General features: G+C 36.6%; 1 protein-coding gene across 5 annotated transcripts in view; it reads right to left on the bottom strand.

The window, feature by feature from the left end:
• TRPM3 (transient receptor potential cation channel subfamily M member 3) overlaps positions 1 to 19,620 on the bottom strand; it is a 382,389-nt gene that overhangs the window by 98,382 nt on the left and 264,387 nt on the right. For all 5 annotated transcript variants that reach the window (XM_090130625.1, XM_090130627.1, XM_090130626.1 and 2 more), the window contains exon 6: positions 15,567 to 15,738. In XM_090130625.1, the coding sequence (XP_089986751.1) occupies positions 15,567 to 15,738 (172 nt within the window). The remainder of the gene's footprint in view (positions 1 to 15,566; positions 15,739 to 19,620) is intronic.

Raw genomic sequence — 19,620 nt, 5'->3', positions numbered from 1 at the left:
CTTTGAAATCTCTCCTACTTGTGGAGTACATTTTCTGAGCTGCAGATCACATGCTGGACAGTGCTACTGAGAGTTGAGCTAGTGCTTAACTAGAGAAGAAATATTCTTATTTTCAAAACTTGTATTATAACTAGGTGAGCCTCTTCTGCAAAAGTTGCAAGAGAGAATTTGCCACGAAAGTCTTAAGGAATTAGAGAAAGACAATTTGACACCAGGCTGATGTTTAGGTGACTAACAAACCTAACAAACTCTTATGCTTGCCACTTCCTGACAAGACATCCCATAGGACTCAGAACTAGCTGAGAGTTTTCTACTGGCTTTTCCTGTGAATACAAAGACTATATGTTCTTTTAGACTAACTTTTCCTAAGTATTACTATATGCATTCTCCACTGTATTTTGATATTTCATTGAAAAATAGTCCTTCAACCTGCCAATAGTTAGGTAAGCAAATATGTACATACATATGGTGCTGGGCAACCTGTTTTAAGTGTCCCTGCTTAAGCAGGAGGTTGGATCTAATGATCTCCAGAGTTCCCTTCCAATCTCAACTAGTCTGTGATTCTGTGATTCCACAGTTCTAGCAATCTGTGAAAGATCACAGCAGTAAGATTCTCCACTGAAACACTGTTTATTCTAAAATTCCAGATCATTGTTCTTAGGAAAGGACAATGCATAATAGCTAATAGCAAAGCCTTAACCACAGGTGTTGTTTTCCAAACAAATAAAAAGGCAAATCATTTTCAAAGATCTAGATGCTTTTCTGTTTCAGAGAAAGCAGTAAACAAGATACCATTCAGCTTTGTAGAGAAAAACTCATAATCTTTTAAATATCTAGAAAATTGTGGCTCCATGGAGGATTGCTATTAAGATTGCCCAGTTTGGTTTTCTTTTTTCTGGCATTTTTTGCATGAGTTTAGGTTGTAGCAAATCATTTGCCTTTTCTTTTGGAAGGAGAAAGAACTTTGTTGCCTAGCAATGTGTACATTCAGACTTGAGAATGCTGAATATTGTATAAACAGTACAAGGTTTATCACTAGAGTAACTACACTCATTTCAAGACAGTAAAAATTGATGAAAACCAAAGGTCTGTCTCCTCAAGTATAGTCACATTTTTTTTTTTTTATGATATTGAAAATAGTTCAAGAGCCAGTAAGAACATTTTTCTCGAACTTTCAAAGGAAACATCCAATCTGTATTCAAGAGCAGATGCAAAAAACCTCTCACAAAGTTGCATATTACTATTCCTCATTTAATAAGATCTCCATGTCATACTTTGAATTCCTAGTCTCCCTGCTATAAATACAAAAAGAAAGGCAGTCTCTCATGATCTAACAAACAGAAAACAGAGAGAACAGCATTTTTATTTCCATTTCATACACTGATTCGTCCAAAAAGAAGAAATAGTAAAGAAGATCTGGGAGTTAAGGTCTGTTCTTGGAGGCTCATTCCTATTCTAATTTCTAAAACAATAACTTTTATTTAGTGAATTACAAGTATAGATTTTTGCAGAGTAGATTAAATTGGTGTTTCACAGAGTCAGTTATTATGTATATGGTTGGAGTAATATTGTAAATTAAACTGCAATTAATGCAAAAGATTTATACAATCAACCTAAAGGTTCATTAGTGTGTTTTTGCCTTTATGACCAGCAACAGAGTCACTGAGATGCTTTCTGGCAATTGTGATTCCATGCAGGTATGTACATATCAGAACATTCATTCTGATGTGCTCCACTGGCAATATCTAAGCACTGATGTTATTATTCAGAAAAATAATCCTATTTTTCTCTTGACGCAGCGGTGCTGCATGAATTTGTAAGTTAAAACAATAAACTGGAAGAAATGAATGAATCTGGAATTGGAAGCAAGAAAATACTCTGCATAATGACTGTGAGTGTGAAAAGAGATTTTAAAAAATCTGTTTTGCACAAGCCTGACATTATTTTCCCATTTCTTGGAAAACTATTAATATTTTATAATGTGAGTATATTTATAAATAATCTATAGCAGTCTTATAAATTATTACTAGTTCTTTCTATGTAGAGCTAAACTTGAGTTATCCATTGCTATCTAGACCAACAAATGAATAAAATGCCTCATTTACTACAAAATGCATCTACTACTCATGTATGCAAGTGTGCTTATAAGAATAACTGTGATACATCAGAAGGTTATGTGCTACTTATAAGTAGTGCAGAGATCTGTGCAAAAAAGCTAGAGCTCTAGTTCACTGTCTGTGACAGAAATATTCTGAATCTCTGCTTCTTATTGGGTAGTGGCATGTATGGATGAGTTGATTTCAAACGGGCCATCAAGACAGAAATTTGATTTCTAACTTGCTTATGTCCTGAAAGAGGTTTACCATTTGCGGGCAATGGCCGTATTTCTATCTGCAAAATTCTTTCAGATGCTTTTGAACAGGGTAAACACAATGCTCTTTTTTTTTTTTTTTTTAATCATCTGACAAGCCATAAAAACAACATCCAAAAATTTAAAAATTTAAGGCTGTAGACATGCGTATGATAACATGATTTTCTTGCCTTCTTGCTCCACTTTATAGACAAGTTTTTAGGTTTATCCAGCAAATAGAATATAATAAATGAATCTCTCAGTAATATTAAGAAGAAATTCTCTCTGACCTTTCCTCTTTTAACTCCTGTTATTCTGGACAACAGTTTCCTTTGCACATATGACAAGAGGAATCTCATGACTTTCATATCTCTGGAGTAAAAAACTGCCTGAATTCCAGGGTTGTTCTGAACATCCTGCACTGATGTCTCCTTTGATAAACTGCTGCTCTTGCTAGCCTGCAAGTGCTTGTGTTATTCTGAGGCATGACCCAATCCCACCCATGGCTGCAGCCTGATCTAGAATTCATAGGCCCAGACTGTGGTGAAGAGCTGGCCTAAGTATTAGTCAAATGTAACAGCAAACGTGAAGGCAAATAGTCAGCATAGTAAAGTAAGTAGGAATAATTTTCTTTTGATGTACTGGAAGTAATCATCCCTCACCGTACAGACACAGTATCTCTCACACACATTGACACAGGACTATGGGATATGGTGAGCAGAATGGGAAACTTCAAAAATACAAGGGTTTAAAATGGTAAGCAACTTATACTTGAGGTAAAACTTGAATCCAGAAATGTGTCTAATCCTAACAAACTGCACTCTGAGCACATGTAGTACAACTCTATTATAGACAGGTGTCCTGATATTCGCATAATTTGTCGAGCACTGAACTATTCATCTGGTTTTGGTTTTCTTTCTACAGATGTTTCAGATATGAGACAAAATTGACTGCATTTGATTGTCATGTGGATGAATACTTACTACTTGAAAAGAAAAATCCATTACAAGTTCATGAAAATACCTATTTATACATACAAGTCTAACTAGGAATATAAATAAAAAAATAACCCAGCAACCATGGGTCTCTAATCCTAAAACTAGTGCCAACATAAGAAATCCACAACTACATCAAATAGATGATGTTTCTGAAAAACAAACTATTTACGTGACAGATGAGGTTTCAGTTCAAAACTTTTTAATGCAAGGAATGTTTTCAGTGACATTAGTGGAAATTCCATTTAATTCTGAATGGAAGACTCATCAGGTACTGTGAAGCTCAACAAAAATGTCTGTGTGCTCAGGAACTTCTTGACAATTTTGAACTAAATTTTTTAAAATCTGATCTTAACTTAAGCCTAAATATGTCAGAGGAAGTAGGATTTTTTACTGAAAATCAACTAATAACTTTTAATAATTTATATCTGAAACAGAAAAATAAGTTGTCTTATTTTTTGCATTATTTTAGGCTTTAGGAACCTTGAAACTCAAGTTGGAACCTCTTTTCTGGGAACTTACATAAAGAAAATTAAACAAAGCACTCAGTTCTACCAAGAAATCAATCTTGGAAGGTCAACATCTTGCCCCTACTTCACGGGGCTAGCAGAGTGCGCAATACTGTGTTGCATCAACAAAGATGAAAGAAACACTCCACATGAAACCTGTGGTTCTCAGAAGCATGTTGGACCAAGTATTTGCACAGTGCTTGGACATCACAGTGAGAGGCACTTACACAGAGTAGATAAGCAATTAAATATGCTCTGGAATTTTAATGAGCAGGAGTCCACTCGGCATGAGCTTAGGAGTTTGAGGGAAGTAATTTTAAATTTCTGAACTAATATTTGCTTTACAGAAATACTGAGTCAACAGACACTGCTTTTCTTTCACTTGTTAATAGTGTATCTAACCACAGGGTAAATACTGTTTAAACAGATTTAAAATGGTACTGGATTTTAAACAGTCTTTTAAAAGCTTGCCCATATAAACAAATATGCCTTTCTCACCTTTAGACTTCTCTGTGGCACTGTGTATGGCCCTAATTGCCTCAAAAAACTTCAGTGATAACAGAGAACATCCTGAAATAATCCATATCCTTCCTTTTAGGTTAGTCTTAAAGCATGATTACAGGTTTGGTTTTTTTTTTTTCTTTTTTTTTTTTTTTCAGGCTACAGTATTCAGCCTTCAGGCCCTCCAAAAGGCCTGAAAATGCCTCTAAAGGCATATGAAACAATTTGGGCTAAAATATCAGTATCAAGAAGATCACCTAGATTATACAAAGATCTACTTCTCCCATCCTACAAATCACAGCAGCAGTGCTTATTACTCCTAGGTCTCCAAGCACCATGAGTTTAAAGAGAAGCCTTTCAGTGTTTAAATCTGTGCATAAAATAGACTCTAGCAATTTTTTGAGTTTGCCCCTCCTCTATCTGTTTTCTCCCAGAATCAAAACAATTATATTATTAGCTATTAAATGAACATGACTGGAAAAAAAGAGTGTAGCCTTCACAGGATGATGGAGAGGGATACTGGATCTTACTATGCATAGAGGCACAAACATCCCTCAGCTGCTATACCCAACTCAAACTTAATTTCACATAGCTGCTCTTCTTGCAGTGAGCTCTCCTTTTCCCTCACCACTTATTTCTGGTATTCTCCCCAGGTGTTTACTTATTCTTATGGTTTATGGTAAAGATGAGACAGATTTCATTTAATTGTCAAAAGGACAATAATGAGAACACATACAGCTAAAGACTTTCATTTAATTTTTTTTTTAAAGAACACAAACTTGTAAAATGCTATCCCCTTCTGCACAACTTTAACAAATTTCTATTTTAATAAATTAATAGACCTTCCACTTGTCTGGAGATTCATTACAAACCCTATATTTAGAGAAATCAAAGTAACCTGGTAAGCCAATACAGCAAATTCTGAGAATATCTGCTATCTTTCTCAAATTCATGGAACTAAAGGATTATGTGTAACAGTGTAAACAGAACCACTCTTAACAAAGGAAAGGTCAGAAGCTTTGACTTATTTTTGCTTTTCAATTTATGTTTTGTCTCTTCTTCAGCCAGAATCTCATTCAATCTCATTTGTTATCATTCACTTTTTCTTTTTCATGCCTCCCAAACATATTTGAAAATAATTAATACAAATTTTATTTTGTTCAGCTTTATGGTTTCCTTTGTAGTTTGCACTCATTCTCCTTGTTTTCCTTGTTTTGGTCACTTCCATTTTATGTTACCATTCTAATTTTCTTTTTGGCATCCCTGTCACATTTTCATCTTTTCTCTGTTTTTCTGTGTGAAATACATTATCTCCTTTTATCTCCTCTATTTTTAATTCTCCTCTTTATTGAGAATACGATCTCATCTCATTTGTCCCAGTCTGTTCTTCTTTCTCTTCTGTCCTCATTTCATTTCTTTCATTTTCAATTGTCCAGTGCTCCTTCTTCATCAATCTAAACATACTCTGTAATATACATGTGACAGATGTAAGATACACATGAGATATGTGTGTGATGTATTAGTAATTATTTCCTCATTAATTTTTCCTCATTATCTTCTCAGTAATTTTTTGTCTGTCTCCACTGTAGTGTTCTTTCCTCTGGATCAGAATTTGCAGCTAGATGGAAAAAGAACCCTGAAGGCTTGTATACTGATAACTGCTTCTGTTACAGGTAGGAAGAAGTTAGCAAAACTTATACCATACAAGCACCTACTCCCCAAATAGAAATTAATTTCAGTGGAAAGACATTTTCAGAGAATATGTATGGCTTCCATCTTTATGGACAACTGAGCTGGATTTCAGAGAATTATTAGATAGGATACTTCTAGGTCTCCTCCTCTAAATTTCAGTACCTCATAAATAGTGGGAAATATGCAATTCCTCATGCAATATTAGCCGTTTTGGAGTGGTAAGCAACCTGGTGTGGAACAAAACCAAACATCGTCATTGATATCTATCAACCTAGCAGGTGTGGCACTGACAGACAAGGCTGTGAATGGTCCAACATCTGGACCATACCTTCATTTAATATGGGTTTGATTCTTAAAACAGACAATAAAATAGAAACATTAAAAAATGATGTAAAATTTGTGATTATTTATTTCCCTTTTCATTCTGTCTTTGCAAAATGACAGAAAGCTTAGTAAGTCCTCAAAACAGGCAAAACATAGTGAAACTAAACCTTCAGATTTCTGAGCCTCACAAGCCCGAAATAACCAATTTGGTTACTTTCTGCTTTTTTGCAGGATGGCAATAAATATTTCAAAGCTGGCATTAAGTTCAAAGATTTAGAAAAAATTACAAAAATATCAATGTTCCAATCAAAATATGCCACATCTGTTATAGAAGCCAAATGTTCACTAGGCCAGTACTACAGGATCTAACTTGTTTTGCTCTTCTAGGAGCACATCAGCTATAGGTAAGGACCTACATGACTCAAGAACAATCGCAATTTCAGTATTATTCACTTTGTCTTCTCTTCCCTCAAACTTCCCGTGGTTCCCTTGGATATAAGCACCATCATGTATTGAAGCCATCGCTTTATAAAGATAATACAGCAACATAGCCAAATTTTTCACTATGTAAGATTACACAATGGGTAGTTTTCCTTGTTATATTTTGGACATAAGTCTATATACTGGACACCATATAAACTCAGAAAACTCTCCTTTCACACTTGTTCTGGAAAATGAATAGCAGAAATTCTGCTTTTTGCTTAGTGCAATGTCTTCATTCTGCTAATTGCAAAAAATTCAGTGAGTCTAAAATCTCTGAATGCTGTAGAACTGAAAAGATCAATTTGCTCTTGTTTGTATATTCATCATATGGGAACACACCTGTTTTCAACAAACATACTGAATATCAAATCTGTGAGAGGATCATACAGATCCTCTTGTACTCTATCACTGCTTATGTATTTGTGCCTCAAGAATAGCTTTTTACTGGTTTACTCAGACCTTTTTGAAATATTTTTGGCTCCCGTGCCTTATCTACGAACATGAAACTTTCAATGAAAAAGGCTCATTTTTCTGACCTCCAACAAACCTCAAACCAGTAGATCTTCAAAGAGTTCTCAGGTTTCCTCAGATCTCACCAAAGTCTAATTTACAGCAACCATCCTCCCCCAGAAGGAAATTTGTACCTACATCTTCCTAGCTATGCAGTTATGGAAATGCACCTAGAGCTGAACAGAAAGTGAAGGAAAAATCTGAAACAAATGACAATTCCGATGTATTTGATGATGGTGTAATGGTCAGAGAAGATGCCAGTGATGACAGTTGAACGTCCCTTTGCCTTCCCAGCCCCCTTCATATATTCTCAGGCATAGGATGACAAAGGGAAGTCCACGGGTCACATGAACAGACACTGTTGACACATTACCCTCTCCAAATTGCTCATTTACCCAATCAAACCACCCAACCTTTTGATCAGTTCCTTACCAAGAAGTAGTCTCTTCTCACAAAACTCCCAGAATCAAGGGTGGCATTTGCCAACTCAATAAAGAATGACACGAGCAATTAGCAAAACTGCAGTAGAGAATTTTTTTTTTTAAATATTGATGTCACATGAAGATGAAACATAATGTTAAGTGTACAAGTCTGTGAGGCTGGATGATATGCACCCCAGGGTTCTGAAGAAATCAACTGATGTAGTTGTTAAGCTACTTTCCAGCATATCTGAAAAATCATGGCTGCTGGGAGAAGTCCTTGGTGACTGAAAAAAGGGAAACATCACTCCCATATTCAAGAAAGTGAGAAAAGAGGATCCTGAGAACTACAGGCCACTGTAGTCTGTGCCTGGGAAGATCATGGAGCAAATCCTCATGGAAGAGATGTTAACACACATGCAAAATGAGATAGCGCACACAATTTCACCAAGAGCAGATCATGCCTGACCAATTTGGCAGCTTTCTATGATGGAATGATGGTATCAGTGGACAAAGGAAGGGCAGCTGATGCAATCTACTTGGACTTGTGCATGACCTTTGACATGATCCTGTACCATATCCTTATCTCTAAACTGGAGAGACATGGATTTGAAGGCTGGACTATTAGCTGGATAAAGAATTGGTTGAATGGCTCAAGCCAGAGGGTTTTTGTGAATGGCTCTATATCCAGGATGAGTCTGGTCACAACAGGTATCCCTCAGGGGTCCATCTTGGGACCGATGTTCTTCAACATCTCTATCAATGACACAGACAGAGGGATTGAGTGCACTTTCAGCAAGTTTGCCGACAACACTAAGCCAAGTGGTGCAGTTGACACAAAAGAAGGGAAGAACATCATCCAGAGGGACCAGAACATGCTTGAGAAGTGGGCACCTGAAAATCTAACGAGGTTTAACAAGGCCAAGTGCGAGGTGTTCTACTTAGGCCAAGGCAATCTCAGATAAAAGTACAGTCTGGGAGAAGAACTCATTGAGAGCAGCCCTGTGGAGAAGGAGCTGGGACTTCTGGTGAATGAAAAGCTGGACGTGAGCCTGCAGTGTGCTCTTGAAGCCCAGGAGGCCAACTGTATCCTGGGCTGCATCAAAAGAGGAGTGTTAAGCAGGATGAGGGAGGAGATTGTCCCTTTCTGCTCTGCCCTTGCGAGGGCTTACCTGGAGTACTGTGGTCAAGCCTGGGGACCCAGCACAGGAAGGATGGGAAGCTGTTGGAGGGGTCCAGAGGAAGGCCATGAAGATGATCAAAGGGCTGGACCACTCTTCTATGGAAAAAGATAGAGTTCAGCTTGTTTAGCTTGGAAAAGAGAAGGCTCTAGGGAGACCTTATTGCTGCCTTCCAGTACTTGTAGAGAACCTTCAAGTGGGAGGGAGACTGATAGTGACAGAAGAAGGAATAAAGGCTTTAAACTAAAAGACAGTAGATTTAGATTAGATGTTAAGAAGAAATTTTTTACTGGGAGGTCAGTGAGGCACTGGAACAGGTTGCTCAGAGAGGTTGTGGAAGCCCCATCTCTAGAAGTTTTCAAGGCCAGGTTGGATGGGCTCCTGAGCAGCCTGATCAGGTGGCTAGCAACCCTGCCTCTGGCAGGGGGTTGGAACTAGATAATCTTTGAAGTCACCTCCAACTTTAGCCATTCTATGAATCCATGATCATGTAGGTAATACTTAAAGTGTTAATGTTACAGCATAAAAGTAGAAAATGAAAACTAGTATTGAGGATTACTGTATGTCTCTGTTGTGTCAAGTTTAATATAAATGGAGAATTTGCTTCAACATAATTGTACAGTTTGTTCTTCAAAACCTTGTGCTATGGTCTACATATTCCAGGAGAGTGGCCAACTACATGTAAGCCAATCTCTTCTGATCTATAATCCATACATGGCTTTGAAGAAGAAATCACTGTGTCCATTTTCCAATTCTGAAAGCTTCATACCTGCTAAGAGAATGTGCTGATTTAAGAAGTTCATGAAAGATATGAAACAAATCTGTTTACTCAAAACATTCTGATTTTGGGATCCATTTGCAACTAAACCTCAATAAGAGATTTATAAAGGATTTTCTACTTTATAACAGTTCCCGAAAAAGAAATTAGAAGGCACTTAGTTTTAAGAAGAATAATTTCCACAGTGAAAAATATCATCCTCTCTCCCCCTCCACCTCCCTACATCTCCCTATAAAAGGCTAGTCTCCTGCCTAGTCGACATTACCCATTCATGTTATCTTCATTCTTCATGATAGTGAAATCCTTTTGCCTTGTCACTGCCTTTCCCTTCCCCAAGGTTATATTTCATGCTGCAAAATGGCATATGTGTAAGTAATCCAGCCTGACAAGCAAATAAGCCTCTATTAAGTCATTAGAGCAATCAGTAGACCTTTTGCATTTAAATCCTCGAGGGTAGCTGTTAGACCTAATTAGAATACTGTTGCCTCAATGCTTAGGCTCCATCTATTTCCAAAACAAGTAAAATCTCTGTCTGTCATACAGAGAATATACTACAACTACTACTAGTCTTCTGTTCAAGATGTAAATCTTTTGATAAATGTAGTTTTCAACAAAAGAAAGACGTCTGGATTTTGAAGAAAAATGACACTAGCACAAGATCAATATGCTTTCAAGGCTATTTGTCAGGTTTGCAGATATAACACAAACCTCTTATTCTGCCCTCTGAACCACTACTGAGAACACATTACTCCTTCCACATGCTGAACACAAATTTGATTATTGATGTGTAGGTACGGATTCTACTAACAGATGTATGTTCTAAAGAAAATCTGAAAATATTCCTAATTAATTCACTACCTCTTTCATGAATACTTTTTAATAGGTTGTATTTGATTATTACATAGGTATAAATTATTTGTAAATACCTTTCTCCACTCCTCCAAGAAATAGACTTATATGAAGGGAAGCTGTGCATTCATGATAGAAATGCTTGGCAACCATGCAGAAAGTAATATGAATTATTTTTTATCTTTGATAATAAGAAAGTGTTACTCTATATATTCACAAAATGGGTAAAATGAAATGCATGTCAATCTTCTACAGTGACTTTTTGACTGAAAAAGGGTAAAGCCTTCAGTTCAGGCCTATTACCAGAATACTTTCCAGCCCTCAAAGGCCAAAGGAAATGAATCACATGTGGGATTCTAAAAAAGTAAAAACACACTCAATATTTTAGAAGAAACACAGAACCCTATTTATTTTGAATAAAAGTTGATGTTGAAATTTAAGTTTCAGAATGATTTTTATGAAGAAATAATGTAGGAGCTTGAGGGATGCAAAATAATTTTAGGAGAGTAATAATTAAATATGAGCAATACAGTATCATGGCAGAATATCTGTTGAGGACCAAGGCCAATTAAAAATAATCGGTAAGGCTAAATTTATATAACATTTTCAAAAAGAGTAATCCAATATCTGTTTACACAAATCTAAAGAGGCATTACAAAGGCGTTAGAGTCAGACTCTTCTTGCTTAGTCCCAGCAATATATGGTAAAATGGCCATAAATAGATGTTTGGAAGCTCTTGACATCTAGAAGGATGGGGAAGGTCCCCACACTTTTTGCAGAAGCTCAGATAGACGGTTGAGTACTCGTTGGAAGTTTTCAGACTCAGCTTGACAAAACTATGGATGAACTTATCTAGCACTGGTGATAATCTACTTTGAAAGAAGACTCATATGCAGAACCTTCAGAGGTCTGTTCCAGCTCATAACAAATAATTCATTCTTCAAATATTTGTAATATTCTTGAGTTTAAGGTAGCGAGACAGAAGTTAGTATTTTGAGCACTTCTAGAAACAGAGAATCAGAAATCAGCAAACTGACCAGTGAATCAGCAAACTACAACAGACTGACATACTGTAGATTCCTACTGTCAAGAAGCAGTATAAGCAGAGCATCGTAGCTGGAGTACAGCTGCCATTCACTAAGCAAATCTTGCAAAACCATATATATTGAGTGGAGACATGTTATTATGCTTAAAATTTCTTCACTTTCATCACAGAAAGTTTTTGCAATATTTTTGAAAAGTGTTTTAACGCCATGTTTCTATGTAAAAATTTTTACAGAGCTGTCAAATTATCCATGTAATGCTGTACAAATAAACTATATGGCTGAGATCATCACAAAAATATTTTTCCTTCTTTCCAGAGTACATTATAAGATCTTCCTACCTTCAAATTCCAGCTAGAAGTACAGAACTCAAACACTTGTGTGAACTGAATATGAGAAACATTTCTGTTCAGATCAGTTTCAATATTTACTTTTGAACACAAAACAGTTTTTGAGAAGTTCAATTTACATTTATCATTTCTTACTGCGCAGTAATTCACTCTGAAACTTTATGCTTCGAGAGAAATGGTGGCTCACTGTAAGCAACAGTTGCTGGGTTGTGTTAAGGTTCTCTTCACTTGTGAAAATAAAGACCTTCTCTAAGCGTTGAAGTGTCAAAGTGACCTCTAGCTACATGACAACTGGGTTACTCTACTGAAGCTGCAAACTCAGACTAACCTGCAAATGCATTCTCTGCTTATCTGGGAAGCATTTTTGATTTTTGTGTAAATAGTTTTTGGGGGCAGAATCAGAGCTATCGAAGTGGTAGGTATAAGCTAAATAGAGGGGAAACAGATTTCAATAAATAATAACAAATAATAAATAATCTTTCTTTTTCTCTAGTGGTCATAAATTCACAGGGATATAAGCCAAGTTTTTATTATTATTATTTAACAGTGACATTCATTCAGTAAATTAGATGCTGTTGAATGACTGCAAGTGATGCCATATTAAAAACAGTTTTTTAAGAATTATGTGACATATTTACTGGCCTGATTTAAACTCAGTTTTTATAGGAAGGGAGACTGCCACTTTCTTAATCTATTTTTGAGGAATACAGTTTTTCATGTCTTTTATAGGCGAGTAGTAAACTTGAATTTTCTCTTTGTGGATAACGCATAATCCCAAACATCTAGAGGAACTATAATTGTACTGAAAAATGGCACAGTTGAAGCACAGGAAGGGAAATAAGAAGTGACAAGCCTGGCATGTAAAAGTCAGACAGGCTTAAAAATAAGGAAAAAAAATCTGCTTTTAGCACCATTGTCCAAGGACAGGCTGTGAAATAAGAATTTACAAACTATTTGTTCCAGAATCTGTTCTTTTTTGTAGTCTATTTATTTATTTATTTATTTATACATATTTATTTATTTATATATACAATATTATTCATTAATGAATAATTGTACTTTCCCAGCTCTCCAGAGAACAAAAGTTTGATGCTGCCAGTGTTTTAACTCCATTTTAATGCTTACCACTATAAAACAGTAAATAAGGGCATGTGTACACAGACACACTCCTGTTCAGATGAAAATCCCATTGCAGCATTGACCCTGCACACACAAGACCAAGAACCTTCTCTGCTCTGCTAGAACCAAGGGTAAGGAAGGGCATCAAAAACTGACCATCTGTTTGGCTGACCCAAGAGGACAGGTGGTCCTTCTCTCATCCATATGGTCACCTTTCCATTAACTAGAGGCAAAAAGCACTAAATCACCTTCTTTAAAAAGAGAAGAAAGTGAAACAAGACATATACAAAGAACTTCCTAACCCTGGCAGTGCTAGTAATTTTGCTTGCTGAAGCTACGATGTCATTCATAATAGAAAACTTGCAATCCTCCTTGTCAGCAGTTCTTTCACTTTTCTGATTTTGAAGAATTGTTGACATCTGAGTATTTTTGTATTTACAAGAGAGTGATTTGGCAAGAAGAGGTTAAATGCTAGAGTCATTCTGTCGCATGGGAAAAGGGAAAAGAAGAGGAAGATACATACTCTTGGGCATGGGGCCCGAGGGGAAAGGGGGGGGCTGCAAAGAGAAACCAGAGATGAGAAAGCCTTCCTTTTTTGTAGGTTTTGGATGAGGTCAAGAGAGCTAACGAGATTTGGAATTTAGCCACTTTTCAGTAGATAAATGTTTCATGTAAGTCTGAATTAAGTTAAATCTCAAAAGAGATTTATTTTTTAATATGAAGCTTCTCTCAACAACAAAAAATTATGCTGTGAACCACACATACTGATAATTTTCTTATAAACGTCCCATTTATAGTACATTTTCCTACAGCTTGACAACACCATATATGCTATTTTCAAGTATGACTCTCCTGTTAGCCTAGGCTTAGATCACACTATCTCCATCTGCTAAGAACACTCACAAAGACACAACTTAGAAGACATACACACTTGAGCATATTCATACACTACTGAGAAAAAGAAATTTTAAACTGATACCATGAAACTAAAAAGCCTGGACTGCTCTCATTTTGATTTACTGCTGCTTCCAATCAATTGATTCACACAGTGGTGTTGAAAAATCTAAGTAGAACACTATTTTAGTTTAAGCAGAGTTTGTATTCATGATACAGAAAGCTTTATCAAGCCCTGCTGAAATGCTAGTTTTTGGGCATCATATTGTGCCTGCCTATAATTCATTATCCTCTGATACCTGAGTAATTAGATGTGTTTCCTAATCTTGTTCCAATTTCAAGTATTTGTTTTACAAAAAATATCATCTTTCTTAGCCTCGAAATTACACGTTTATGGAGAGTTTTGAGCAAAAAACTGTATATTACCACTTTGGAAAATGAGTTCCGTTTTCATTCCTAAAGGTACGTTATGCAGGTACAGTGCTGACGTTTGCCTGGACTGAAGGTCTTTGCCAACCTAAATGACTTCATAATTCTAAGACTGAGAAAGAATTCCACCTGTCAACTGTGCAGCTGAAGATTTGCTCCCTAAGTAAGTACTAACCTCAATTTACAGAACTTATCGTTTTCTCTTTTGCTAGCTCTAAGTTTATACTAAGTAGAAGGAACTAATAATAACAAAAATATCTTAAAAGAAGTAAACGTCACATCTAAGTTAAGCTTTTGTAACACTACAGAAAGAATAATATCAGTCTTGAGACATTATATATTTTACTTTACCTAATCACTAACTCAAGTGACTTTTTTTTTTGCCATTTTCTGTGGGAAAGAAAAAATATAACTTTGAGAGAAAACCCGCTGCTTCAGCCTGATAATGACATGAAATGTTATATCCCGAAATGATCTTAAAAAAAGAGATCAAAGGATCACTTGGCCTTATATTCTGTCTCTGGCTGTAGTCAGTGACAGCTGTCTAGGAGTAGTAAATATAGTGCAAACATTGAGTAACACTTCACAACTTTACAGGTAACACTCTCTGGCTCAATGACATTGTGCCCTCTTGAATTGTAGTCATTTCTCCTTCAACTTTTCTGTGTACTACAGAATTCCATACATGTCTGTACATCTACAGATTTTCCAAATTTAAAAGATTCTGTCACAAAAAGCTCTTTTTGTCATTGTTCTATCTTTACTAGATCGCCTCAGTGGTCTTTTCCAACCATAATGATTCTATGATTCTGTGATTATGAAATGAAGGGACCAGAATTGCATATAGGTTTGAGGAGATGGGGGTTACCAATCATCTAAGTCAAATCAGAAGAGTTTTGTCAGATACTGTTTGAAGCTTATCAGAAAAAAATTCATTTATATTTTTGTGCTGCAATCTTGCATACACTACTCCAAAATCAAATATTAGGTTTGTTCATCATTATCTGCTCATCCCTTGCTCATCCATCACATTAGCTAGTAGATAGTACTCCCTGAAATATACATAACTTACTGTCTATTTATAATTATTTTTTAAATGTAATTGTAATTATAAAACAGTATAAAGAAAATGTTACTCACGTGTATTTATCTTCTGAAGTGAAATGTGCTTTTCCAGCTGTCTACGAAGTTTCACCTCTGCTCCATATTTGCCAGTAGTGCCATTGTCAGCCAAAATGAAATGTGAATGCATACTGTTGAGTACCGTCAACTTACTCATGGGATTGGACATTGTCTGGTACGGTCGGACCACCTGCAATTTGGAGACGGAGTAAAAACAGTACTAAGAAGAAAAGGTCTCTGAACTGTATGAGTTACTGGACACTAGTTGACAAGATGATAAAAACAAAATTGTTTGTGAAAGACTACTGAATTTTTGTACTTGAACACTGCATTCTTCTTTCTGCAAAACAGAAAATAACATTTGCACTTAAACCTTTCCACCTTTTAGATGACCTTTTAGATGTAGACATTGCTTAGAGATTTTCCCACTGTAATCTGTTTCACTGGTATCAGTGGACACTGTTCTGGAAGCAAGTCCAGCTAATGAATTCCAAAGGTCTCCATGAACATACATATGATGTACACCCTCTTTGCTCCTGCTTTTTAATAGTGCTTCCATAAATCTTTTTGTCTTCCAAGTGAGCTCTTTGATTCTTTCTTCACAGGTCCCAGTAGCACTATGCCTCTGTTATAGGTCACTGAGAGACACCAGCACTGGAAGCCCTTCACATTCACTCCAGAATAGGCGAGTGCCATTCTTAAGAGAGGTGTAGACATGACATTACACCATATTTTCAATTTCTTTGGGAAAAAAAATGATGGCTCATTACAAGACAGTTAACTGCATTGACAATAACTTCAGAAAGTTTCAATTCAATAGAGAATCTGCAACACTTCCTTTGATTAATTTGTGACAGAAGAAGCTTTTTTGTAGATAAGCAGATTAAATCACTGCAATTCTATCCTATGCATAGCCTCCAGTCAGAACAAAGTTGTTCCATGTTTGGTTTTCAGTTTCCTTGGTGGATTTCCAGTGACACATGTAAGGACGCACTAATGTGACTTAAGAATTGCCATTGTTAGAGGGCTTATGGCTGATCAGTCAAAGACATTTGCTAGAAATACAGTTCTCCACAGTTTTTACACGTCTCTATTTTGAAAGACAAAATTCCTGGCAATCTGCAAGATGAAGCTCTGGCTAAAGAAATGCTGACCTGACATGTTATAAAACTTAGCTCTTCTATGCTTCTTCTGCAATGCATTTTCTTCACAGCTCTAGCATTGTACTTTAGGGAAATCTAAAAAAATCTTGTCCTACTCAATGTACAAAACTATTTTATCATATTTTGAGAAGAATACTTGCAGACAGAAATAAGTTAACTAATTTCTTTAGTTAGATATATTAGATTAGATCCCATTACTGTTGAAAAGTGTTATCTAATTGAGAAATAATTCTTTATAAAAATCATGTGTTAGATATTCTTTGGTCAGAGATCCTTTTCTGTCTGTTTCACTTGGGATTTGTTGCAGCACATTGGTCAACTCATCCACGGTAAGGGGAAAGACACAGATATCTGTTGCACAGAGGTTACTCATTAAGCTATCTGTCCTGAAAAGGCTCTGAGAAGACAAGAGGGCAGCTGCCAACAGCAAGGCTATGTGCTCTAAGGCTGCAGGAACAGGTGATAGCTTTGGCTCAAGTTTCTTTTGGTACTATTGATACTGTTTCTTTTGGTATATAAAGCATTTATTCTACAAGGCAGTACAGCTTAACACCTATCGGTATGCTGTTAGAAGATGCTTGTTAACTAACTGCTACACACAAAAACCATGTCTCATATGCTACAATCAGAAAGAAACCAAAGGTTCTTTCTTACACAAACAAAATCAAGCTGAAACAATTACATGGTAAGCAGTTCATACCTCCTCTCTCAAAACGGACGGGACAAGGCAGCAAGATCTGTCAGAAGAGGAATTACTTGAGTTGCCAGTTTATGGTTCAATCACGCTAAGGATGACACTAAGGATGGTCAACTGCTATGAATGTAGTTGTACTGAAGAGTTGTGTTTTTTCCCCAAGAGCTATAGCTCAGGATTTTATACGGTGATAGCTTGACTTGATTTTCTAATGAGCTGCAGCACCAATATACTGACTTAGTAATGCTCCTTGAGGGCAGAGTAGAAGGTTATGCTTTGGCTTTGTGTTTGATGATTAATTGCAAGGTGAATCTTATTTATAAAATTTATTGATTGGAAAACAAGAATACAATTATTTTCAATTGATCTGTTCACAGCATGTATAGTTGAACAACTGAAAATCCTTTTTTAGTACTGAAGTTCACAAACCACGTGATCATGATTAAAGGATAAGCAAAATCCTAAGGCAGGCAACAAAATCTTAAGCTTTGAGGTAAACTGCTTTACCAGAGCACTCAGCAGACTTTCAGTTTCTCACTCTTGCAGTTCCCATACCTTTGTTCTTTCAAATCTCTTACATTTTACAGGCAAGATAAAAGGCTGGAAAAAATTTAACTTTAATCTCTTCTCATCCTCTTTGCAGTCTGAGAAGCTGAGAAGAGAGAATAATTTTCATCCTCTTTCCACATGAAGAGGTGGGAATAATGTCCCCTAGCAATTTTTCTGCAGAGTTTAAAGGTAGCATGCTCAAGACAACCCTTCTAAGTATAGGATAACAACTGTGAGAGCAGCATGCTGTGATGCAATAGCCACACTACGCAAGGTGAGGACTCATTCCCTGTGCTGTCAATAGGTGAGGAGGTGGGCCAATGGCAGTGCTTGTCTCTGCCTCCCGAGGAGACAGCAAGGTTGGAGTAAAAGCATTAGTACGCTTCTTTTATATTTCCCACAGGCACACAATACTGAGCATAGAGACAGCGCCTTCAGATATCTCAAAAGGGACAATGAGAAAAAATGCAATACAGTAATTAGTGGCAGAAGAGAAATGAACCAGGTGCTGGGGGCCCCGAGGTGGGGGAACAAGGGGGGGTCATTAACATTGGCTGGTAACCTGATGCAGTAGAAGAGACCTCAGCTTGTGTCTTGGCCTGTACCACACCTCCTAACACATTCCTCCATCAGTGTTGAAGCATGCATGTGTCATGCAATCCAACACACAAATCTAGATGCAGATAAGGCATTTGCAACAAACTCAGTATGTTCAGTGTAACAGTGCAAGGAGAAGGAAAGATGCAAACTTTGCTTCTGAAAGACTGAGCAGCTGTTGTTCAAATTGTGCCCCACTGTTCTGGGGTACCCCAGGGAATAGAACAGTTCTTGGTTTAATTTGAAGGATCTCAGAAGCATCCCTGTCCAAAGCCTTTGTATATGCTACAAATATTACTGTCCTCAGCTTTGCCTCAGGCATGCTTCTCACACTGTAGTTTGCAATGAGAGCTGAATCTCTCTTCCCTGCACTTCTCCTTAGTGTAATTATTTGCTGGCTCAAACCTGACATGAAAAAGTGACTCTGATGTTTTGACACAAGACAAAAGACATAGTGAAATGAATTTGTAAACTACATATGGTCACCAATAATCTTTTTCCAGAATTGTATTTAACTACAAGTAATGCATTTCTTTAAAAATAACAGAAAAATTTTCTACCAAAGTAAGTCAGATCTTGCCTGAGATTTGTAACTTTTAGTGTTATTCTGAAATCTGCAGAGTGGTTAAAGCAAAGCTGAATCTTTCTTACACTATAAAACAGAGATGTGTGAAAGAGAAAAGGAAGTCTCATGCTGTTTAAAGGAGTTTCATGCTGTAGGCTAACATTATTATCCAAATGTACTAAGTAAAAATGAAAACATATAACCTCTTTAATGCATAAATGAGGTTTTTTTTCTGATTTGGATAACCTTTAGTCATCTCAAGGAAGATGGTGTTATTCTGAAAATGAAAGGCACTTGGTTCTGGCACAGTGGTACTCAGCTGAAGTTATTTATAATGAGGTATTTACAGACGAGATCAGTGAGAAAGGAGTGAGCAGAACCTGGTGTGATGGTGAAAGTAAGTCTTTCTCAGCCAGTCTGGCTGTAATACCTAGTAAAGAATCCTAGGTCTGTAAGCCTTCCACATCAGACGCATTTTTTTCATTTCCAGTTTGTGCTTGACTT

Source organism: Phasianus colchicus, chromosome Z (genome assembly GCF_987193195.1).
Source record: "Phasianus colchicus chromosome Z, bPhaCol1.hap1.1, whole genome shotgun sequence".
Lineage (NCBI taxonomy): Eukaryota > Metazoa > Chordata > Aves > Galliformes > Phasianidae > Phasianus > Phasianus colchicus.
The sequence above is the reverse complement of the archived record's forward strand: the minus strand, read 5'-3'. Positions and strand labels throughout refer to the sequence as shown.